Here is a 24,920-nt window from a genome sequence, read left to right as displayed (position 1 = left end):
AGATCTAAATATGTGGCATGACAGTGTTATGATCATATTATAACAGGTTATGACATGTTATGTCAGCTGTTATGACATATTATGATACGTTATGACCGTGTCATAATGTGTTATGAAGCTGGGTGTCAAGTAACGGGTTACCAAGTTCGGTAATGACTCCTCATACTGTAGTCAGCAATATATTTCATTCATCTGATGTTTATTCTCAGTTAAGGCTCAGGTCTGTATCTAATGATGTCTGACACTGACAATATTAGTCAATGGCTGATGTTCAAATAGCAGAGAGAGCTTCTGAGATTAGTGTAACCTTTTCAATTTGCTTCAGTTTAATAATTCAATACAGCTTTATGAACAGATGAGAGCATTGGCCAGATCAAAACTCAAACTACAGCCCGAAAGCTTCCTCACGCTCAGATATCCCTCCTTCTCCCCACTCCCTATGGGGCAACAGAATCATCCTCCGAGAAGGTAGCTGAATGTAACAAATGCCATCTAGTCAGTCAGTCATTCAATCAAATTACATTTATATTAGCTTTTTGTAAACATCACAACAACGTTGTAAAAACTTAGTGAAGGCTACTGAAGTTGGACAATAGCAAAACAAAGTTGCATCCTGGCTCCACTCCACTGCAGGTGGTGTCACGACTCCCGCCGAAGTCGGTCCCTCTCCTTGTTCGGGCGGTGCTCGGCGATCGACGTCACCGGTCTTCTAGCCATCACTGATCCATTTTTCATTTTCCATTGGTTTTGTCTTGTCTTCCTACACACCTGTTTCCAATCCCATTCATTACATGTTGTGTATTTAACCCTCTGTTTTCCCTCATGTCCTTGTCCGAGATTGTTTTGTTTGTTATTGATTTTCGTGTATTTTTTGTATTGGTGAGCAAAGGGTATTTTTACCCATGTTATTTTATGTACGTTGGTTTTTGGAGTTCGTGTTAGTTTATTATTTATTGAACAACTCCAGTTATACCAAGTTGGTTTCTCCTGCGCCTGACTTCCTTGCCACCTACACACACGACGATGACAGGTGGAACCACAAACAGATTTTTAAAATGAAGGAGTCAACAGGTCTTTGTGTCTGGTGTTTTGCCAAGAAGTGACTAAAATGGAAACATATTTCTCAAACAGTGGCGTGTGAATGGTTGATGACACGAGGTGGTGACAGAGATCCTTTACGCACGCATTCTTCTCCTCCCTATTTTTCCCTCTGATGTTTGCTCTTGATCCCATCTTAAAGGGGAAAAGTCAGCTGGAGATGGGAGTTTTGACTGTTTTCCATCCACTCTCTATTTCTGTCTCTCAGTAGTCCTCAGTGCATCCTTCACCATATCCTGAACCGTTTTCCTCTTTCCCATTACATGTGAGGTCAGGAAATTGTACCAATTGCCGATTGCGGTGTGGCTCTCACTGAGACATTTCTCTTTTATGGTGTGTGTGTGTGTGTGTGTGTGTGTGTGTGTGTGTGTGTGTGTGTGTGTGTGTGTGTGTGTGTGTGTGTGTGTGTGTGTGTGTGTGTGTGTGTGTGTGTGTGTGTACGATACTGTACAGTCCATGTTGCGTGTGAGCTGGTGGCAGCACAGGTCAACAGAACATGACTCACAAGACAGCCCGGAGAACCTTGCAACGTCGATGTCATAAATCGACCGCATTCACATCTTGAACTACTCCAGCAACGGCCGCCGGGGTAAGCTGGTTTGGCCACTGGTGTGGAGTGTCAACGCGGTGCACAGAGCAGGACCTCAACACTGCACAGACATACCACAGGCCTTCGGTTCTCCATCATCTGTCTGTTTCAGAGGTAAAAATAAAGCCCTGGGATTTGAAGATGCGGACAGAGTCGTAACGCAGTTCCGATGACAGAGCTATGAGGACAGAGACAAATTAGAGTGTTGATGGCAACGTAGAGGAAATGACCCTGGTCTTTCAGGACAATAGTGAACGCTCAGCTCACTCTGTCCCGCTCTGAGGAAAATAAGTGTTTTCATCTTCTCATGTTCACTTGGGAAAGGATTTCTTTCTCAATTCAGACTCCTCCAAGACAGGAGCTTGTGTTTCCACTGTTTTAATCCGGTGTTGAAGTCTTACTGGGGGTGTTGAAGTCTTACTGGGGGGGTGTTGAAGTCTTAGTGGGGGATGTTGAAGTCTTACTGGGGGGGTGTTGAAGTCTTACTGGGGGATGTTGAAGTCTTACTGGGGGATGTTGAAGTCTTACTGGGGGGTGTTGAAGTCTTACTGGGGGATGTTGAATAAAAGAAGCCAGCAATGAGCTCCCCTCATTTAATCCCTTTAGCTGCAGTTATTCCTTCCTGCCGTATGCACCATAAAAAACACATACTGTAGGCTAGTTATAATGGACCACAGTAATCCTGCAATGATTGTTGCTTACTGGGTACTGTCCTTGTTCCTTTGCTTCAAGTGTATGTGTACTTTCCACTATCCTGATTCATGGCTGTACTGAAGTGCACCAGCCTTCAAAAGGAAAGATGGGAAGTGCGAGTGATTTATGAAAAGATGGAAACGACAGAGGACTAAAAGGGGTCGAGGGTGCCCCTTGCCCCCTGTTCTGTTCAGTCGTTCCGCTGCTCCCCCTGGTTAGGACCTGGCTGATGGGGTTTCCAGACCTCCCTATCAGGGGCGACGGGTGGGGGAGGGTAAACTGCTCAATCCCAATCTGAGAATCCTGGCCCCCCTAACCAGCCCCTAGCTATTGTTCCCTCAAATTCAATACAATACAACTTTATTGTCCCTCAAATATGTTTGAGTTGGCAGTCATTAGTGTAGAGGTTATACAGAGTAGTTCATATGTACTTAGAGGAAGGCATGGACACAACAGCCTCTCAAAGAAATACACTGAACAAAAATATAAACGCAACATGTAAAATGTTGGTCCCATGTTTCATGAGCTGAAGAAAAATTATCCCAGAAATGTTCCCTATGCACAAAAAGGTTATTTCTTTCAAATGTTGTGCACAAATTTGTTTACATCCCTGTTAGTGAGCATTTCTCCTTTACCAAGATAATCCATCCACCTGACAGGTGTGGCATATCAAGAAGCTGATTAAACAGCATGATCATTACACAGGTGCTCCTTGTGCTAGGGACAATAAAAGGCCACTCTAAAATGTGCAGTTTTGCCACAGATATCTCAAGTTTTGAGGGAGCGCGCAATTGGCATTCTGACTGCAGAAATGTCCACAAGAGCTGTTACCAAATAATTTAATGTTCCTTTTCTCTACTATAAGTTGCCTTCAACGTTGTTTTAGAGAATTTGGCATTACATCCAGGACCTCCACATCCAGCTTCTTCACCTGCAGGATCGTCTGAGGGAGGGGTGCTGAGGAGTATTTTTATCTGTAATAAAGTCCTTTTGTGGGGCTCCACATATACTTTGAACTCTCGCAAAGTGGGAGATGCTGTCAAGAAACATTGGCATGTTTTATCATCAGACCCAGCTTTGTCAGCAGAATTTAAGAACCTACCACTTATAGTATACAGGAGAGGTCGCAATTTACGCGACAAGTTGGTCCATGCCAACTGCCAGCCACAAACGAAAATGAGCCAGGCTCTTTTACACCCTCTTCTGAATGGTAGCTATAAATGCAGAGGCTGCGCACAGTGCAACAGTATAATGAACTGTGAATATTTCTGCCACCCACATATGGAAAACGGTTCCAAATAAATTACATTTTTACGTGCTTCTCCACCCATGTTATCTACATGATGAAATGTCATTATATAGGAAAACATCTCATTCTCTCAAACAGAGAATTAGTGAACGTAAAAGTTAAATTGTCACAATACATTATAATGACCTAAAACATGACATTTCCACCTTTAGATTTTGTGGCATAGAGAAAGTCAAGATATCAGACAGGTGATATAAATAATACTCTGAGGAAAAGAGAATGTTTTTGGATTTTCATCCTCCAGACATTATTCCCCAGAAGTGTTAATGATACAATGTCCATGCATGTTATGTTTTAAATGTGAACGAGAACTAACGCCTTGTCGTTCATCACTTCAGCCTACTCCTGCACTGTACCCAATGATTTATCAAAACCTACTTGATAGGTCGATGTCCTCGTTGTGGTTTTACAGACATTTTATGTACACACTTTATTTGAATATTTGTCATGCACATTGTTATATTTGTGAGGAACACATGTTTATTTTGCCTTGACTCCAACCCCATTCGATGCAAGGAACAGATCAAATCAAATCAAATGTTATTGGTCACATACACATGGTTAGCAGATGTTATTGTGAGTGTAGCGAAATGCTTGTGCTTCTAATTCTGACAGTGCAGCAATATCTAACAATTCATCTAACAATTCCACAACAAATACCTAACACACAAATCTAAGTAAAGGAATGGAATAACAATATGTAAATATAAATATATGGATGAGCAATGACCGAGTAGCATAGGCTAAGATGCAATAGATATAGAATACAGTAAATACATATGAGATGAGTAATGCAAGATATGTAAACATTATTAAAGTGGCATTATTAAAGTGACTAGTGTTCCATTTATTAAAGTGGCCAAGGATTTCAAGTCTGTATGTAGGCAGCAGCCTCTCTGTGTTAGTGATGGCTGTTTAACAGTCTGATGGCCTTGAGATAAAAGCTGTTTTTCAGTCTCTCGGTCCCAGCTTTGATGCACCTGTACTGACCTTGCCTTCTGGATGATAGCGGGGTGAACAGGCAGTGGCTCGGGTGGTTGTTGTCCTTGATGATCTTTTTGGCCTTCCTGTGACATCGGGAGCTAGATGTGGGTGGAGCAATGTCAACATAAGGGTGCAAATTAAAAACACTCACAAAAGCTCCACATCCAGCTTCTTCACTTGTGGGATTGTCGGGGGGGGGGATTGCTGAGGAGTGTTTCTGTCTGTAATAAAGACCTTTTGTGGGAAAACCACATTCTGATTTGCTGGGCCTGGCTCCCAAGTGGGTGGACCTATGTCCTCCAAGGCCCACCAATGGCTGCACCTCTGCCCATTCATGTGAAATCCATGGATCCATGGACTAATTTATTTCGTTAAATTGACTGATTTCATTATAGGAACTGTAACTCTGTAAAATCGTTGAAATTGTTGCGTGTTGCATTCATATTTTTGTTCAGTATAAAACAATCAATAAAAGACAGAGGTAAGAGCTGAGAAATGAGGGAGGGAAGGAGAGATGTTTTTTCCAGGTGCTTTAACCATGTGGTTTTAATGTTTGGTCCTCTAAGGCAGGCACTCAGAGAAAGACCAGCCGTTGTGGGAAAAGAGCAGAAACACACCAGGAACTTTTTTATCTTCTAAAAATGATTTATTAATACAATATGGTACAGTACACCCCATAGTACTGTATGACTGGCAGAAACCAGATGAGGCAAAAGTAGAGAAAACACTAAACAATGATCCCATATCTGTACGTGACTGAGTAAGGAGTACATAATCACATTAAAACCTTTCTAAAATCATGGTCAGCAAAAAATTGAATAAAATAAAACATACAAATGGAAGAAAATGCAGTTTGTCCCATCTCGAAGAACTCTATGATGCCGTCCCAGGTGCCTTCACTCCGACAACTCCGTCCCAGGTGCCTTCACTCCGACAACTCCGTCCCAGGTGCCTTCACTCCAACAACTCCGTCCCAGATGCCTTCACTCCAACAACTCCATCCCAGATGCCTTCACTCCGACCTAGGTGCCTTCACTCCGACAACTCCATCCCAGGTGCCTTCACTCCGACAACTATGTCCCAGATGCTTTCACTCCGACAACTCCGTCCCAGATGCCTTCACTCCAATAACTCCATCCCAGATGCCTTCACTCCGACCTAGGTGCCTTCACTCCGACAACTCCGTCCCAGGTGCCTTCACTCCGACAACTCCGTAACAGCGCGGCGACAACAGCGGATCAAAGAGCTGCACCAGAGTGGAGAACACCACGTCTTCCTGTAACAGACATCAACGACAAGAAGAACAAAAACAGTTAGAAAACAACGTCAAAGACCCCCTCCCCAAGACACACCACCGCACCGCAGAGTTTGTCTTTGAACCACGCCGCGAGGGGCCTCAGATGAGAACTGCTCTCTCCCCTGTAAAAGATCTTTGTAACGTTTCCCTTGAGTAGTCACATCTGTGCAAATATTGTGTTAGGTGGACTCTGACAGGCTGGAAGCAGCATGTTTGAACACTGTCTTTATGTTTGAACACAGTCTGGCTTGATACCTTACAGATACTGACCAATTATGGCTCCATGTGTTTGGTAGGCCTGCACTGAGAGCTATGCTTTTGTACAAAGCTAAATCAACAGTCTGCACTGACCACCACATGCACGCACGCTCACACACAGTATATGTCATTTGAGTGTGGACACTTTTGGTTGAACTTGGAAAAAAATCTGCATTCTAATCAATTTCTGTTACATATTCCTGTTAGAGAACACTTTTGTACAAGGCATCAACCTTAGATAGCTCATTACGATCACTCAAATCACAGATTACGTCATTAGTTTTGGCCCGGAGTACAACGGTGTGAAGTTACACCCCTGGTCTGTAATAAGGGGGACACCTCAAACTCTCCACAGCGCGAACTCAACCCTAATGGCGTCCTCTCTGATTTCTCTCGACTTAAGTGATCTGTCGTCGGAGAAATTTAACAAGTCGCAAAGCTCCTTTAATGGGACAAGCAAATCATCAAGACCTATGGATAAACATACAGCAGTTATAGGAGCTGAGTTTAGGGGCCTTAAAGGACACGTCCGTTGAGTACACGCCGCTATGACTTCAATAGGAAGGACTCCATATGAAATCTGAATCGGGAGTTTCTTCATATAGCCGTGTAATGTGTGTGATAACTTTGAGAACTCCTCACAAATTGGCACAAGGATCACTCAGCATTACATTTGAAGAGTGTCGACGCGGAGCGTTTTAAAGTTGTTGTTTTTTCAAAGCATGTTCTCAGAGCAGGAAATGGAAAATAGAAATTCTAAACGGCTGAACCTAACAGGAAGGTGGGACTACGTGTCTGGAACATCGGACGTAAGCAGAAGCCATCGCGTAACAGTCATAATCACTACATTATTCCCCTACCCAAGTCATTCAGAAAATAGCTCAACCCTTCTAAGGGCCACACCACTGTATCACTTTAAAGAGATGGACCGAAGACAACTAATAGTCTACATAACCACGTCATCCAAAATCCCTTCTGAGAAAACATGAATGGAACAGCTAAACAGGTACAGTATTTGGCTGGTCTCAAATCTGTTTGTGCTGTATAGCCAACTTCTATGGTCAATGTTGCATATACAGCAGAAACAGATCTGGGACCAGGCTTGAACGGTATAGCCATTGTCTCTGTAGCAGCGAAAGCCACTAAAACCACACTCCAAGAATCCTTCTGCTTTTGTCCTATCACATTGTGAATCAATGAACACACCCTATAGCAATTAGCCAGACAATGTGCATTCCAGGCCCAGACCTCCTCTGTTTGTAGCTGGGAGGGAGAAACAATAGTTCCCTCCATTGGTCTGGCGGCTGAGGTCATGTTCTCACCCACTACTTAGCTCTGGGGAACCAGACACTGGTAATGATGGGACAATGAGGAAAAGAGATGTTTGGTGTCGCGCAGCGGCCGTTTGAAGTCATAGGGACCGGGCCACTATATCTGGCCTGCGTGTGTCTGTGTGTGTTCGTATGTGTGTCTGTGTGTGTCTGTGTGTGACCACAGGTTGGAGGGATTGAGAGAGAATGAACAAGGAGGAAGTGAGGCCTCTCCTTTTTTAGTAACATTGATTGGTGTGCTGTAGTTGGGGTGCATCTCAATAGTGGACCCCATCCCTTGTCTCCTCTCCTTTATCTGCACGGACCTGTAGGAACTGGACAGGTGAAAGCAAATCCCCAGTAGACATTCACCATTTTAGTCTCACCGATCCCTATTCAGATCAGTGCATATGAAGGAGACAAGGAGAGGCGTCCACATTAGACTAATGAGATGCATCCCAAGTCTGTTGTGTGCCATTGTGGTTGAGGCTGGTCCTGTACCTGTTCTTTCAGGAAGCAGAGGCGGTCCAGGAGAATCAGACCCTCGATGCAGGGAGCCAAAGTCACCTTCAGCTGGGTAAACACAGGTAGCAGGTCAGTAAACACTAGTTTTAAGTGTACTTCTGTTAAGTGTACTTCAACACTATGGGATCCAACGGAATACAACTAGGTACCTTATCAAAGCAGAGCAAGGGCATGGCTGTTGTAACATCACTGAAATAGAACACCTCTGATTTCAAAACTAGGTTTCATTAGCAGCCTGCGGACAGTAAAAATATCACTTAATTGCCAGATTATTTACACAGAGTAGAGTTTACACAAGTCATAGACCAAGTTTAATAAGGCTTAATAACCGCTCCAAAACAGAAAGTGCTGGACAAAGAGAATCAATGCTCCTATAGCCATAGAAGTCCTGTGTGAGCCATTCATTCAGAGTGATGATACTTCCTCTAGGTAGTAGTGCTACGGTATCCCAGTTGGGACCTACCATGTTAAAGGCCTCCATCTCAACCATCCTGGGTCGGTATGTGTCGTGGTAACCCTGTATGACACCGTCAGACAGCTGGTCGAGAGGGAAGGAAGGAGGGAGAGGGGAAGGGGAGGAGGGAGAGATGGGAGAGAGGGAGGGAGGGCGAGAGGCAGAGAAGAGGTAGTGAAAGAGAGATGGAGGAGGGAGAGATGGGAGAGAGAGGGAGGGAGGGATAAAGAGAAGAATGTGGGAAGTGTTAGAGACAGAGCAGAGTCATGTGTGGAGGTGATAGGTGAGTAACATGAGAGTGGTAACACACAACCCATTGAACACTTTTAATCCCAGGCTTTACGAGCAACAAACCTCTCATTTATAGAACGACTCGAGGGAGCCAGTTCAGACATGCCTTACCCATGATCACACAGTACTCTAGGTGCACATTACACAACTTGTCCATTTCTAAACAGCCCTTTAGATTCCATGTGTCAGTTTCAAAGATGGTGTAGAGCAACCAAAGACGTTCAACTGTACAGGGACTTCAGGTACCGTTACAGATGATCGTTACTGTCACTTCAATTGTACAGAGCTATGCTAAAAGCCTGTCCTCTCGCCGGGATTTCACATCTTACGCCAAGAATACGCTGTTGTTGTTTTTTTACACCAAATCCATTATGGGTTGCTTTCCTGGTGTCCAAAGCAGCAGTGTGGGATTCCCCCTGAGGATGTGTTGCTCTGAAGAACATTCCCAAGTCTGTTCCCAAAACGTCCTAATATTGTGATATCTCCCATCACTGACCTTTGACTCGTCCAGCTCCAGCCTCCGGAGGGCTCTCCAGACGTAGTCCACGAACGAGGTGGCCTTGGAGTAGACGTTCCCCACACGCTTCTCGCTGCCAACGACACACATGTGAAGACAGCTCTTTCAACCCCCAAATCACCATCGCTGAAATCAGCCTACCAGTGTATATTAAGTCATAGGCATCTGATTCTCCTCTTCCCTCTCTTATTTTTCCTCCCTTGCTACGCTACGCTACACTACGCTACAACACCCTGACAACCAAAGTGAAGCGGTCATCACACATGCAACAGTAGAGAGGTGGTCAGGTCCATTCATGAGGTATGGGATCCTGACTTCACTCAGTGAGGGACCCAGTGTCCTGTAGTCTACAGGTGTGAGGTTGTCATCGTGTGTGTGTGTGTGTGTGTGTGTGTGTGAGGTTGTCATCATGTGTGTGTGTGTGTGTGTGTGTGTGTGTGTGTGTGTGTGTGTGTGTGTGTGAGGTTGTCATCATGTGTGTGTGTGTGTGTGAGAAGTTGTCATCATGTGTGTGTGTGTGTGGTTGTCTTTGTGTGTGTGTGTGTGTGAGGTTGTCTTCATGTGTGTGTATGGTTGTCTTTGTGTGTGTGTGGTTGTTTTCGTGTGTGTGTGAGGTTGTCCTCGTGTGTGTGTGGTTGTTTTCGTGTGTGTGTGAGGTTGTCTTCGTGTGTGTGTGTGTGAGGTTGTGTGTGTGGGGTTGTCTTTGTGTGTGTGTGTGGGGTTGTCTTTGTGTGTGTGTGGGGTTGTCTTTGTGTGTGTGTGTGTGGGGTTGTCTTTGTGTGTGAGGTTGTCTGTGTGTGTGTGGGGTTGTCTTTGTGTGTGTGGGGGGTTGTCTTTGTGTGTGTGTGTGTGGGGTTGTCTTTGTGTGTGAGGTTGTCTGTGTGTGTGTGGGGTTGTCTTTGTGTGTGTGGGGGTTGTCTGTGTGTGTGTGTGTGTGTGGGGTTGTCTTTGTGTGTGAGGTTGTCTGTGTGTGTGTGAGGTTGTCTTTGTGTGTGTGTGTGAGGTTGTCTTTGTGTGTGTGTGTGGGGTTGTCTTTGTGTGTGAGGTTGTCTGTGTGTGTGTGAGGTTGTCTTTGTGTGTGTGTGAGGTTGTCTGTGTGTGGGGGGGTTGTCTGTGTGTGTGTGTGGTTGTCTTCGTGCGTATGTAATACAGAGGATACCTCCCCTGTCTCTCTGGGGCTGAGAAGACCAACTGTAGATTTCTCCGTTCTGTTTTCACCAGGATCAATCATTCCTCTTCACTTGTTCTACTTTACCCAGCAGCAGTCAACAACCCATTCAGGAAGTCTGATGATCTTACATTGTGGGCTGCTCCTTACAATGTTCAAAATTACTATTGACCATAGCTTCAGCTAGAGGGGTAGAGAATACCCTTCTATCTTCACATCAGAAGTCTGTGTTTTTTGTATCCTAGCTGAATGAATTTGAGTAAGTGGAGATTCTTACAAAGTGGCCACAAACCATAAAATGAGGGCCAGTAAAAACCCACTAGAGCAAAAGCTAACAGGTTTTGTCAACGGTACTGCAGACTCCCCAAGACAGGGGCACCTGGACACTCTCAGTAGTCTCCGTAACCAGGGAGACCAAACCTACCTTTTAAAGGAGCTGTAGTGATCCTTTAGAATCACATGGATTAGGGAGACCAAACCTACCTTTTAAAGGAGCTGTAGTGATCCTTTAGAATCACATGGATTAGGGAGACCAAACCTACCTTTTAAAGGAGCTGTAGTGATCCTTTAGAATCACATGGATTAGGGAGACCAAACCTACCTTTTAAAGGAGCTGTAGTGATCCTTTAGAATCACATGGATTAGGGAGACCAAACCTACCTTTTAAAGGAGCTGTAGTGATCCTTTATAATCACATGGATTAGGGAGACCAAACCTACCTTTTAAAGGAGCTGTAGTGATCCTTTAGAATCACATGGATTAGGGAGACCAAACCTACCTTTTAAAGGAGCTGTAGTGATCCTTTAGAATCACATGGATTAGGGAGACCAAACCTACCTTTTAAAGGAGCTGTAGTGATCCTTTAGAATCACATGGATTAGGGAGACCAAACCTACCTTTTAAAGGAGCTGTAGTGATCCTTTATAATCACATGGATTAGGGAGACCAAACCTACCTTTTAAAGGAGCTGTAGTGATCCTTTAGAATCACATGGATTAGGGAGACCAAACCTACCTTTTAAAGGAGCTGTAGTGATCCTTTAGAATCACATGGATTAGGGAGACCAAACCTACCTTTTAAAGGAGCTGTAGTGATCCTTTAGAATCACATGGATTAGGGAGACCAAACCTACCTTTTAAAGGAGCTGTAGTGATCCTTTAGAATCACATGGATTAGGGGAGACCAAACCTACCTTTTAAAGGAGCTGTAGTGATCCTTTAGAATCACATGGATTAGGGAGACCAAACCTACCTTTTAAAGGAGCTGTAGTGATCCTTTAGAATCACATGGATTAGGGAGACCAAACCTACCTTTTAAAGGAGCTGTAGTGATCCTTTAGAATCACATGGATTAGGGAGACCAAACCTACCTTTTAAAGGAGCTGTAGTGATCATTTAGAATCACATGGATTAGGGAGACCAAACCTACCTTTTAAAGGAGCTGTAGTGATCCTTTAGAATCACATGGATTAGGGAGACCAAACCTACCTTTTAAAGGAGCTGTAGTGATCCTTTAGAATCACATGGATTAGAGAGACCAAACCTACCTTTTAAAGGAGCTGTAGTGATCCTTTAGAATCACATGGATTAGGGAGACCAAACCTACCTTTTAAAGGAGCTGTAGTGATCCTTTAGAATCACATGGATTAGGGAGACCAAACCTACCTTTTAAAGGAGCTGTAGTGATCCTTTATAATCACATGGATTAGGGAGACCAAACCTACCTTTTAAAGGAGCTGTAGTGATCCTTTAGAATCACATGGATTAGGGAGACCAAACCTACCTTTTAAAGGAGCTGTAGTGATCCTTTAGAATCACATGGATTAGGGAGACCAAACCTACCTTTTAAAGGAGCTGTAGTGATCCTTTAGAATCACATGGATTAGGGAGACCAAACCTACCTTTTAAAGGAGCTGTAGTGATCCTTTAGAATCACATGGATTAGGGAGACCAAACCTACCTTTTAAAGGAGCTGTAGTGATCCTTTAGAATCACATGGATTAGGGAGACCAAACCTACCTTTTAAAGGAGCTGTAGTGATCCTTTAGAATCACATGGATTAGGGAGACCAAACCTACCTTTTAAAGGAGCTGTAGTGATCCTTTAGAATCACATGGAGGACGGCCCTATAGAAGAGTGACTCCATCTGAATCTGTGGGAGACACAAAATAATAAAATATCCCATGTTATCTTCACTTACAAAAAAAAACTATTTTCTTGAGATATTCATTCACTCTCTGCCAGTGATTAGGGTGCGTATTAAAACCCATTGGAGGAAACGTTTTTATGACAATGCCCAATGCTTATACCAAACTCAACATATGATCTGAGTGCAATCAGACTGGTTGTTGGACGCGAGCTGCCGTTTAAGCACGCAATCCCATCCCTTAGTGATTACATTAATATTCAGAAAAATTATTTATGAATGGTCCGGGCAGTATCGTGTAACGGGTTTGACCCCGCACACTAGTGTCCCAAGTGGCAGCCTATTCCCTATATAGTGCACTACTTTTGAAAGAGCCCTATGGGCCCTTGTCAAAAGTAGTGCACTATATAGGGAATAGGGTGCCACTTGGGACGCAATCTAAGGTCGGCGGCTCAAATATCTATAGTATTGTAAGTCTCAATCAGGCCTTATTGTATGTGAAAGACCCTGGAGATGTATGGAACAGTGTTCTAAGGCATCCCTATCCACTTGCTCTGGAAGGCGTCATATAAAAACAGGATCTGTAGCGTTTGGGAAACGCACGTGGCCAGATGCTGGATGCAATCATTCAATTGATCAGCTTTGATTATCTTTGATGAGCACAAATTTGTAGCAACCAAAAAAACTCATTGAACTGTGATTGCATGATGTCATTCTCACACAGACAACTCATTGAACTGTGATTGCATGATGTCATTCTCACACAGACAACTCATTGAAGTGTAGTTTGGCCAAATGTGTCCAACGTATTCATATACATGTATATAGTACTTACCCCTTGGCCCTTGGCAACTCTCTCCAAAGCCTGATCAAGAGAAAATAAAGTGAAATGTTATTAAGTATTCAGTATTTATTAGGACCCCATGAATGGACTCTCCCTGGGGTCACAACAGAGTTAAAATAGTTACATTGCTCTTACAACATGTGGTACTCAAAAGGTAGAAGATATCAATTAGTTAGTCTCACTACAATAACAGACTGAGGACCAACTGTTCAGCATTGAACAGTTGTGGGCACTAAAAAGTCAATACTGTGGCACAACCTAACCGTATAGTGCCCTCAACTATACTGTCTAGTTGAAAGATGGTGCCTTAAATATTATACTGAACAAAAATATAAAACGCAACATGCAACAATTTCAAAGATTTTACTGAGTTACAGTTCACATAATGAAATCAATTCAAATAAATTAATTAGGCCCTAATCTATGGATTTCACATGACTGGGAATAAAGATATGCATCTGTTGGTCACTGATACCTTCAAAACAAAGTAGGAGTGCAGAGTGCCCCACCATGGGGCACTCTGTTCACAACGTTGACATCAGCAAACTGCTGGCCCACACAACACCATACACGTGGCCTGCGGTTGTGAGGCCGGTTGGACGTACTGTCAAATTCTCTAGAACGACGTTGGAGGAGAATTATGGTAGAGAAATGAACATTGAATTCTCTGGCAACAGCTCTGGTGGACATTCTTGCAGTCAGCATGCCAATTGCACACTCCCTCTATTTGAGACATCTGCGGCATTGTGTTTTGTGACAAAACTGCAGATATTAGAGTGGCCTTATATTGGCCCCAGCACAAGGTGCACCTGTGTAAGGATCATGCTGTTTAATAAGCTTCTTGATATGCCACACCTGCCAGGTTGATGGATTATCTTGGCAAAGGAGAAATGGTCACTAACAGGGATGTAAACAAAAGTATGTACAAAATCTGAGATTTTTTTTATTTCAACTCATGAAACATGGGACCAACACATTACATGTTGCCTTTATATTTCTGTTCAGTGAGATATATATATATATATATATAGCAAATTACATTTGACTCAATATCTGTCACCTAAGGTGAGTCAAGCTTACCAGACACGCCGACATCCTGGCATTTCTGCCACAGAACCAGGACTGCTCCCTCAGATAGCCACTCAGGGGGAAACCACACACGCTGCTGCTTGGACACTCTGAAACAAACAAACACACACACTTTAACACCAGCTGTCAGAACTGCACCGTGTATTTAACACCATAGGAAAGTGTGACTATGGTAGATGACAGGCCACCAACCAAAGTCCAAAGGGAGAGAGAATGAAGTGAAACAATACTATTCAGAGTTTCAAACTCAAAAAAGTTTCAAACTCGAAAAACCCGAGAGCGCGGGCGTCGCTAACCCCTTAGCCACCTTACTCTTTGACTCCACTCCTGTTGAACACATGGTAGTGGTATTAGCAGAGGCAGTCCTGGTCAGAGTCAATTGGAGCAGACAGGCTTTGCTAGAGTTTGAAAGCTAGCTTACAGTGTACGTTGTGGAGTGTTTACATTTCGTTAGCACGCTAGCCTTATCTCAGCCATACTGAACTGACCACGTCTCGAGGGCCAAGCACTGTTCGCCCCCTTCCCTGGCACACACACGTGTTTCTAATATTGTAGCGGGCGACGAGGCATCTGTTAGTTCCCAACAGTCAGGAAGAAGGAGACACAGTGGCTCTAGGGCTCTGCGGCACGCTTCCTTCACGCCCTTAAGGACTGGTCCCGGGCCAATTTATGTTAAGGGAAGCTGATCTCACATCAGATGATGGGTCTCACACTCGGCTAAATCCACCAGACTGAATGACTATGACGAATGGTGCAGTCCAGTGGCTATCGTTCCATATGACACAATTGAATGGATGTTTCCTATACGACTTAGCTAAGGATCTCCACACTCTTATAGTCTTGAGCTCTTTTAGTGGTTTGGGTTCCCATCTTTTAGGGTGAGGTAGTACACTGCAGGGTTTGGCCCGCATCCCAGAATTCTCTGCAAGGCCGAGACAACGAGAGAGAGAGAGACAACGAAGAGAGAGAGAGAGAGAGAGAGAGAGAGAGAGAGAGAGAGAGAGAGAGAAGCATGAAAGGACGTCTGGCACAACTCAAGTGTTTTCAATCAAAACGCTGTGATGTCATTATTGGCGAACCCAACAGAGTGGCGAGTAACAGGACAGGGGTCGCAGTGTTAAGAGAGAAAGCGTGATAGGAAGCAGCTCACCACGCCACGGTGCCGAATCCCTGTTAAAAGCACGCAGGGGTTGTCATCACACACAGAGAGGATTCCAGGTTTCATACCTCACAAAGGGAGGGATAGGGGAGCAGCTGGACCTAACATTCTGACCAATCACATCTGTCTGAAGCTAAATGTATATCTAGCTATGACAGGGAGAAAAGAACCACATGATATTGAGTCTTCTAGGTTAAAAGAATAGAGGAATGTAGACTTAAGCAATAAGGCCCGAGGGGGTGTGGTATATGGCCAATATACCACGGCTAAGGGCTGTTCTCACGCCCGACGCAATGCAGAGTGCCTGGACACAGCCATTATCCGTGGAATGTTGGCCATATACCACAAACACCCCAGGTGCCTCATTGCTATTATAAACTGGTTAACAATGTAATTAGAGCAGTAAAAATAGATGTTTTGTCATACCCGTGGTATATGGTCTGATATACCACGGCTTTCAGCCAATCAGCATTCAGTGTTTGAACCACCCAGTTTATAAGAGAGAATATTTCACTGTTGATGTCAGGGAAACAAATGTATTGTAAATTGGAGGGGGAAAAAGCAAGGGGAACAGGATATAGACACTACTATGGACTATTTACTGTTGACCTTTCAGCTGCAGGTCCATGTATCAGACAAGTCTCCTTGCCTTTGTGTTTTCTATGCTATAGCCCTATGGGTCTTTATATTCTGTAGAGTAGATAGTGTTTTCTATACTATAGCCCTATGGGTCTTAATATTCTGTGTAGAGTAGATAGTGTTTTCTATACTATAGCCCTATGGGTCTTTATATTATATGTAGAGTAGATAGTGTTTTCTATACTATAGCCCTATGGGTCTTAATATTCGTGTAGAGTAGATAGTGTTTTCTATACTATAGCCCTATGGGTCTTTATATTATATGTAGAGTAGATAGTGTTTTCTATACTATAGCCCTATGGGTCTTTATATTCTGTGTAGAGTAGATAGTGTTTTCTATACTATAGCCCTATGGGTCTTTATATTCTGTGTAGAGTAGATAGTGTTTTCTATACTATAGCCCTATGGGTCTTTATATTCTGTGTAGAGTAGATAGTGTTTTCTATGCTATAGCCCTATGGGTCTTTATATTCTGTGTAGAGTAGATAGTGTTTTCTATACTATAGCCCTATGGGTCTTTATATTCTGTGTAGAGTAGATAGTGTTTTCTATGCTATAGCCCTATGGGTCTTTATATTCTGTAGAGTAGATAGTGTTTTCTATACTATAGCCCTATGGGTCTTTATATTCTGTGTAGAGTAGATAGTGTTTTCTATACTATAGCCCTATGGGTCTTTATATTCTGTGTAGAGTAGTGTTTTCTATACTATAGCCCTATGGGTCTTTATATTCTGTGTAGAGTAGATAGTGTTTTCTATACTATAGCCCTATGGGTCTTTATATTCTGTGTAGAGTAGATAGTGTTTTCTATACTATAGCCCTATGGGTCTTTATATTCTGTGTAGAGTAGATAGTGTTTTCTATACTATAGCCCTATGGGTCTTTATATTCTGTGTAGAGTAGATAGTGTTTTCTATACTATAGCCCTATGGGTCTTTATATTCTGTGTAGAGTTAGTGTTTTCTATACTATAGCCCTATGGGTCTTTATATTCTGTGTAGAGTAGATAGTGTTTTCTATACTATAGCCCTATGGGTCTTTATATTCTGTGTAGAGTAGATAGTGTTTTCTATACTATAGCCCTATGGGTCTTTATATTCTGTGTAGAGTAGATAGTGTTTTCTATACTATAGCCCTATGGGTCTTTATATTCTGTGTAGAGTAGATAGTGTTTTCTATACTATAGCCCTATGGGTCTTTATATTCTGTGTAGAGTAGATAGTGTTTTCTATACTATAGCCATATGGGTCTTTATATTCTGTGTAGAGTAGTGTTTTCTATACTATAGCCCTATGGGTCTTTATATTCTGTGTAGAGTAGATAGTGTTTTCTATACTATAGCCCTATGGGTCTTTATATTCTGTGTAGAGTAGATAGTGTTTTCTATACTATAGCCCTATGGGTCTTTATATTCTGTGTAGAGTAGATAGTGTTTTCTATACTATAGCCCTATGGGTCTTTATATTCTGTAGAGTAGAGTAGTGTTTTCTATACTATAGCCCTATGGGTCTTTATATTCTGTGTAGAGGTAGTGTTTTCTATACTATAGCCCTATGGGTCTTTATATTCTGTGTAGAGTAGATAGTGTTTTCTATACTATAGCCCTATGGGTCTTTATATTCTGTAGAGTAGATAGTGTTTTCTATACTATAGCCCTATGGGTCTTTATATTCTGTGTAGAGTAGATAGTGTTTTCTATACTATAGCCCTATGGGTCTTTATATTCTGTAGAGTAGATAGTGTTTTCTATACTATAGCCCTATGGGTCTTTATATTCTGTGTAGAGTAGATAGTGTTTTCTATACTATAGCCCTATGGGTCTTAATATTCTGTGTAGAGTAGTGTTTTCTATACTATAGCCCTATGGGTCTTTATATTCTGTGTAGAGTAGATAGTGTTTTCTATACTATAGCCCTATGGGTCTTTATATTCTGTGTAGAGTAGATAGTGTTTTCTATACTATAGCCCTATGGGTCTTTATATTCTGTGTAGAGTAGATAGTGTTTTCTATACTATAGCCCTATGGGTCTTTATATTCTGTGTAGAGTAGATAGTGTTTTCTATACTATAGTCCTATGGGTCTTTATATTCTGTAGAGTAGATAGTGTTTTCTATACTATAGCCCTATGGGTCTTTATATTCTGTGTAGAGTAGATAGTGTTTTCTATACTATAGCCCTATGGGTCTTTATATTCTGTGTAGAGTAGATAGTGTTTTCTATACTATAGCCCTATGGGTCTTTATATTCTGTAGAGTAGATAGTGTTTTCTATACTATAGCCCTATGGGTCTTTATATTCTGTGTAGAGTAGATAGTGTTTTCTATACTATAGCCCTATGGGTCTTAATATTCTGTGTAGAGTAGTGTTTTCTATACTATAGCCCTATGGGTCTTTATATTCTGTGTAGAGTAGATAGTGTTTTCTATACTATAGCCCTATGGGTCTTTATATTCTGTGTAGAGTAGATAGTGTTTTCTATACTATAGCCCTATGGGTCTTTATATTCTGTGTAGAGTAGATCTTTCCTAGTGTATTGTACATTTAGAATGATGACTTAATGAAGTTTTTTCTGCATTGATTAAGTGTGATTGGGATACAAATACTACAGCGCTCTCGTATGAAGTCAGAATACATGTTGGATAAATCATATCCAATTCAACACCTGAACATTAGCGGGTCAAAAATATCACATTTGCAATCCTCTAAACTGTTATCCTGAGACGATAAATCCATTCAATGATTCTAACAGTCTCTTCTTAGCTAACCGAATCTAGAGAGCGCTAGTTGGCTGTGTGCCCAAGTCATCAACCCACATCAGTGTTTATGCTACTTCATATTTGGCGTGTGAGAGAATTATGCTTCCCTTGGGCTGGTGAGAGTGACAATGTAGACAGTGCAGGGTGACAGAATTATGATTAGCATAAAAACTGGGGGACGTCGGTGGACAGGTTGCAGGTCTCCTAGTGGGGGAGAGGAGGCAGTTGCAGTCTGTAGTCCTAAGTAAGAGTTCGGCTCTGGTTGAGATTTCCACAATGGAAACCATATGTTCTCTAAGGGGTGGAGGAGGGTGGGTCTGTGTGCTGGTGACTGTGCCTTCCTGCCTGCATACTGTATGCATGTATGTATGTATGTATGTATGTATGTATGTATGTATGTATGTATGTATGTATGTATGTATGTATGTATGTATACTGTGTGTACCTAATGAATGAATGAAATCGAAGCCTTTCCCTTGGGGAATACACAAAAGCCTCTCTGTACACCAGGTTGGTAATTAGATGGTAAGTCCACTGCCTCCTTTCCCTGTCCCTCTGACTGATCTGAATGGACTTGATAGGTGAGTGACACTGTCATTCTAACCAACAGTATCTAGTCCATTCCCACTGGAGGAACTTTGTGAAGGATCTATGCTCCTCAAAGAGCAAAAGGGTTTAAGTCAAGTCATGAAGTCCAGGGGTTCCCAAACTATTTTGCTTCATGACCCACCAATTGAGGTGTCATTTGAGTTGCGACCCACAATAAGGGTTGAGTGGTGGAAAAACATACACTGACCAAAGAATAAGTATAACAGATTAAAATAACCTATTCTTCAAAACACACACACACACACACTCACGGTATGCCAACCTTTACTTTCCCCCTGGCCATGTAATTACCTTGTCTGGTGGGATCAAACTCCTCAGAGAGAAGGTGGTAGCAGCAGCCAACGCTGCAGACTGAGAGGAGCTCCCGTTTGGCCACAAACATGCGCAGGGTGCTGGGCGCCAGGTCTCCACACGTGTGCAGACCAACCATGACCGCATCCTGGGTTTGGAAAACAGGGAGAGCGGCCTCAGCACTGAAACAGGCCTACATTAGCAATGTGATGCAGAGCTGGCATCAGTGATCATTCAATTATATTATAGGCACATTGACACAAGCACACACTTGGAAGAAAATGTCTACTTGAATGTGTATGTACTATGGTGTGAATATGAATCTTAGGGACTTTATCTATCTAAATGAATTAATTGCCACACAACCGCAGTTGGTGACATTTGCATTCAAAAGAGCATGGTTTTGCCGTTGTCGTTGTCTTATTGGTCGACAGTGAGTGTCACCTACCTCTAACTCCCCAATAATCTCTTTGAGCTCCGTCTCCGCGGTAACGTAGGAGGTCAGAGGTGAGTACAGCATGCCGCTGCCCATGCCACCACTGTTAACCCAGCTCCTGGCCTTCCTCTCCAGGTTCTCCCTCTTCCTCCTCTCCCTCTCCTCCAGGCTCAACTCACTGGGGGGACCCCGGGGGGAGGTGGGCTCCACCATGCCCACACACAGGGCACTGAGAAAAGGATCCTCTGGAGCTGAGGCTGGGTCACTTTGGTCCAACTCTGGAAGGGAATTGTCCTCTAACAAAATGGCGGAGGTAAGTGATGTCATTGCATCTTCCTCATTCCGATCTGTTAACCCTGTTGTGTTGGTCTGTGCCTCCCCGTCTCTCCTCCCCTCCTCCTTCTCTGCATCCCCACTCATCTTAACCATATCCTCTCTCTCTCTCTCACCCGGTGCAATATCCTCCAAGTCTTCCTGGCCTGAAGGGGGCATCACTGTCAGAGTTCTATTGGCTTTGCTGTGCCTCTGGTAGGCCCGGGAGTACTTCTTGAGCTTCCTGTTCCTCTCCTGGGCGCCGTGCGTGTTGCTGCTGGACGAGTCGATGCCGTACACCTGGAGGCCGTACCGCAGCGACAGGAAGGAGCACAGGTAACCTTTCCCCGAGCCCACGTCAATCACCTGGGAGACAAAGATTTATTGTGATGGGTCAGAAAACAATGTAGTCCAGTCGATGTTGTTCAAGCTTGTCTTGGGTGCACTACTCATAGGGTGTGCAGGCTTTCGTTCTAGCCCACCACTGTTTAATTAATCAACTAATCATCAAGCCCTTGATAAGTTTGGTCGGGTGTGTAAGGCTGGAACAAAAGCATGCATACACCTTGTAGGTGCCCAGGAGCAGGATTGAAGAACACTGTTGTGGTCAGGGTGGTCAGGGTCAACGTTTTAAACAGAAGAGAGTTTCTTATCCCACAATATCAGATAGTACCTGGATCTGTTTCAGAGTGTTTTCTTCTGTTTTGTGCCTGCTAAAATGAGACCCGGTTGTGTCTCACCTGTTTGACCCGGCAGCGCTGGGCTAGGCTGGCCACCACCTCTGACATGGCCTGCACCTCGTGGGACTTCTTGGAGTTCATAAATTCACCACTCTCCACCACAGCAGCTGGAACTGTCAATGGACACACATGTGCAATGTCAGTGAATCCTTGCATGGATGGCAAAACTGTACACTATCTGTGCATTGCTATTGAGAGACCTGTGAAAAAACCTAGTGTCAGTGACCATAGAAATAGAATTACTATAAATAGATAGTAATTATATTTCTATATCAGTGACACTAATGACAGTGTGTTGCAATGACAGAACCAAGGCCTTGGACTAAAACAAACAGTTCTCCTTTAGTTATTCTTAGGATAGGTTAGGATAATGTCCATTCTTTTGTACCTTCCTCCAGGGGTTGAGCGTTGTCAGTGTGTCTGAGGGATTGCAGTAGCTCTGTGCGGCCCACACAGACCCCGAGGCCAGGCAGGGAGTGGGCATAGGCAGCCTCCAAGAGCTCAGCCACATCCACCAGGCGCTTACTATCATCACAGAAACCAAAGGTGATCTTCTCGGCTTTTCGAGAGTAAAAAAAAGAAACATAACAGTTGTCCTTTGTTTATTTTATTCAACATTTTTACTTTGATAAATATTACAACCGTGTAATAACAATTACATATGAAACATTTCATATTTGTCAATGAACCATCGACAAAATAACGCTTACTGTACCATTGCCATGATTTAAGTAGTGTTCTGGCGTCCTCTTGTGGTCACCATTCAAAGTGATCTCTGTCAAGACATCCACGGGTGGCACAGCCATGAACTGGTCCCATACATCGCAAGTGTAGAAATCCACAGTGTGGGCATTGGCGATGCTCAGTGAAACAGAGAGGAAGAGTTTAACAGCATCTATTTTTTTCTGAATCGCTTCCAGAGAATTCATGGAAGATGCCATTGAATAAAAACTCTAACCTAGACGTGTTTACAGCAGGTCCTGGAATGACTCCCCTCTTTACAGTATAATCAGGCATAACTAGTTGCAACTGAACGATGATGAGTTTCTTAGCACGTATGTGGCAGCCATGTTGGGTGTACCGAAATACATTGAGTTCTATGGACGCTATCCTTACTTACGCACCAACACAAATTACGTCCCTCGTGGTCGATTGCTCATGGATGGATTTGTCATGTCTTTCTGAGACCACCACATACGTCATAACAATGCGACGAAAAGCACATGCGAAGTAAACACATGAAACTTGCGATATTTTGCTAAAATTTTGTAAAATGGCACCACCAGCACAGCACAAAATGAAGACCAAGGGCACATTTGACGGAAAACGTGCCAATAGAATCCAACCCTACAATCGACCAGGGGGCAAGAAGAAGTGGGTCTCTGAGCACAAACTATTCGACGGCAGTATTGGAGAAGGTAGCTAAGATCGCTTGCCAGTGCTAGGTAGCCGTAGTCTGAGTTCCAGTCACTTTATCTAGCTAACTTGCCACTGGAATGTAATAGTTAGCTGAACAGAGACGGCAACCAGGCTAAGTTAGCCTATCTAGCTATCTAAAGTGTTTAAAATTGCAGTTCATGTATATTGTATAAAATGAAATCATTCAATATGTTAGAGTGCCAGGATAACTAGACCTTCCAACTGTGGAAGTGGGGAATCTATAAAGGTCCTGAATAATCTATGAAGCCCCCCCCCAAATGGATCAATTAGCTAATGAACTTACTTAGCTACATGGGTGGCTAAATGTTCATGTGTAAGTTAACAAACAGTGTTTTTGCAGATATACGTTCATGCTTGAGCCATAAACATCTCTCTTGCCTCAGGTCAGGGCTTTGCCTTCAAAAGGAAGGAGAAAGTGAAACATGAATACAACAAACTGCTACGGAAGGAGAGGAGGAAGAACACAGAGTTCAAAACCCAATATACAGAACAGTACCCCGAACATCTGAGGCATCTCTACGAGGCTGAGGCCGAGAAACTGAGGAATGAGGTTAAGACGAACAGAATCAACAGAACCAAAGCTAGGATGGCTGGCGGTGGTGGTCCAGTAGAGGAGGAAGCAGCTCCCATGGACCCAGCTACATCCATAGACCATGCAGCTGATTCTGGCATCTCCTCTGACAAGACTGACTCTGCCTCACAGCCCACTCCAGCAGTAGTGCCCTCAAAGAATGACAGGTAGTCACTTAAATAATGTTTACAAACTGCTTTACTCATTTTATTTGTATATATTGTATTATATTCTACTGTATTTTAGTCAACGCCACTCCGACATGGCTTGTCTTAATATTGATATATTTCTTAGTTCCATTATTTTGCTTTTAGATCTGTGTGTATTGTTGTGAATTGTTAGATACCACTGCACTGTTTTTCGCTAGGAACACAAGCATTTCGTTACACCCGCAATAACATCTGCTAAACATGTGTATGTGACAATACAATTTGTTAATCTGGTTTTGAGTAAAGCAGTTTGTGCAAAAAATGTAAATGCATTACCCACTTGCAGTGCACTGTGTAAAATGTCATTTCTGTCAGTGAAGTGTGGCAATGCTTTGTGCGAAATGTCATTGCAGTCAAGGCCAACCACTTGAAGGAGTTACAATGCGTGATGCAACATGTTAATGTGTTGTTGTTTTCCAGTCTACCCATGAGTAACCGGAGTAAAAAGAAAATGCTGAGGAAGACTTCCTATCAGAAAACAAAAGAGGAGTTTGAAAGTGTTAAAGAAAAGCAGAAGAATAAGAAAGAGGTATAGTGTTTCACGTTCTCAATTTAAAGTCCTCAGAAAAGTACTATCGTAGGTCAAAAGCGTTGGACTGTTCTCAACGAGTGGTATTTTTTCCTCCATATAGGAGTTTTTGAAGAACAAGGAGCAGAAAGAAGAAGCTATCAAGAAGTACAAACAGAAGAAAATGGAGACATTTCAGATGCTGAGCAAAAAGACGAAGAAGGGGCAGCCCAACCTGAACCTACAGATGGAATACCTGCTCCAGAAGATTCAAGGGACCGGGCCGGGAAAATGACCCGGAAGAATGGACGTCAAAGGCTTCAAATAGCAAATAAACAGTTGGAACTCTTACTGTGATGGTTTTATATCATAGATGAGTCTTGTTCTTCTTTTGTGATCTGCCATTGTGAATAGATTGTATCATAATAGATTTTCAGACTTTTTAGCAGTTTATTTACATTTTGAACCACAAGGTGGCATTTGAGAGATGAGCTGTTCTTGTAAAATATTTAAATATTCCTTTCAAATAGCAACCATTTCTATTAAATGTTAATAAAAGGTTGTAAGCAAAGTCTGGTTTATTGTTCTATTCGTGAGTGCACCAAGAACTAAAGCTAGTGTTGATCCAAGAAGACTGCAGAATTCAGAGTGGCAAATGTAGTGTTTTATTTGTAGCGG

The 24,920-nt window shown here is 42.9% G+C and overlaps 2 protein-coding genes across 5 annotated transcripts; one reads left to right on the top strand and one right to left on the bottom strand.

The window, feature by feature from the left end:
• Positions 1-5,297: 5,297 nt before the first annotated feature.
• Positions 5,298-22,719, bottom strand: LOC106609624 (probable methyltransferase-like protein 25). 3 transcript variants are annotated; one of them, XM_045722248.1, is made up of 12 exons: positions 22,230-22,719; positions 21,903-22,073; positions 21,515-21,627; positions 20,475-21,140; positions 20,027-20,219; positions 14,563-14,660; positions 13,474-13,503; positions 12,571-12,644; positions 9,305-9,398; positions 8,527-8,601; positions 8,040-8,111; positions 5,298-5,949 (listed from the first exon to the last, which is right to left on the bottom strand). In XM_045722248.1, the coding sequence occupies exons 1-12, from the start codon at positions 22,453-22,455 to the stop codon at positions 5,842-5,844; spliced, it is 1,920 nt and encodes a 639-aa protein (XP_045578204.1). In that variant the 5' UTR covers positions 22,456-22,719; the 3' UTR covers positions 5,298-5,841. The 3 variants fall into 3 exon arrangements, 2 of the variants coding, with proteins under 2 accessions (XP_045578204.1, XP_045578205.1); XM_045722249.1 differs by having other exon boundaries at positions 20,027-20,174; XR_006770674.1 differs by lacking the exons at positions 5,298-5,949; positions 8,040-8,111 and having other exon boundaries at positions 8,574-8,601; positions 10,918-12,644.
• On the top strand, positions 22,706-24,813 carry tap26 (Thyroid transcription factor 1-associated protein 26 homolog). 2 transcript variants are annotated; one of them, XM_014208578.2, is made up of 5 exons: positions 22,706-22,932; positions 23,338-23,692; positions 24,155-24,263; positions 24,367-24,533; positions 24,574-24,813. In XM_014208578.2, exons 1-5 carry the CDS (start codon positions 22,788-22,790, stop codon positions 24,575-24,577), a joined length of 780 nt encoding a protein of 259 aa, XP_014064053.1. In that variant the 5' UTR covers positions 22,706-22,787; the 3' UTR covers positions 24,578-24,813.
• Positions 24,814-24,920: the final 107 nt, after the last annotated feature.

Source organism: Salmo salar, chromosome ssa07 (genome assembly GCF_905237065.1).
Source record: "Salmo salar chromosome ssa07, Ssal_v3.1, whole genome shotgun sequence".
Classification (NCBI taxonomy): Eukaryota; Metazoa; Chordata; class Actinopteri; order Salmoniformes; family Salmonidae; genus Salmo; species Salmo salar.
The sequence above is the reverse complement of the archived record's forward strand: the minus strand, read 5'-3'. Positions and strand labels throughout refer to the sequence as shown.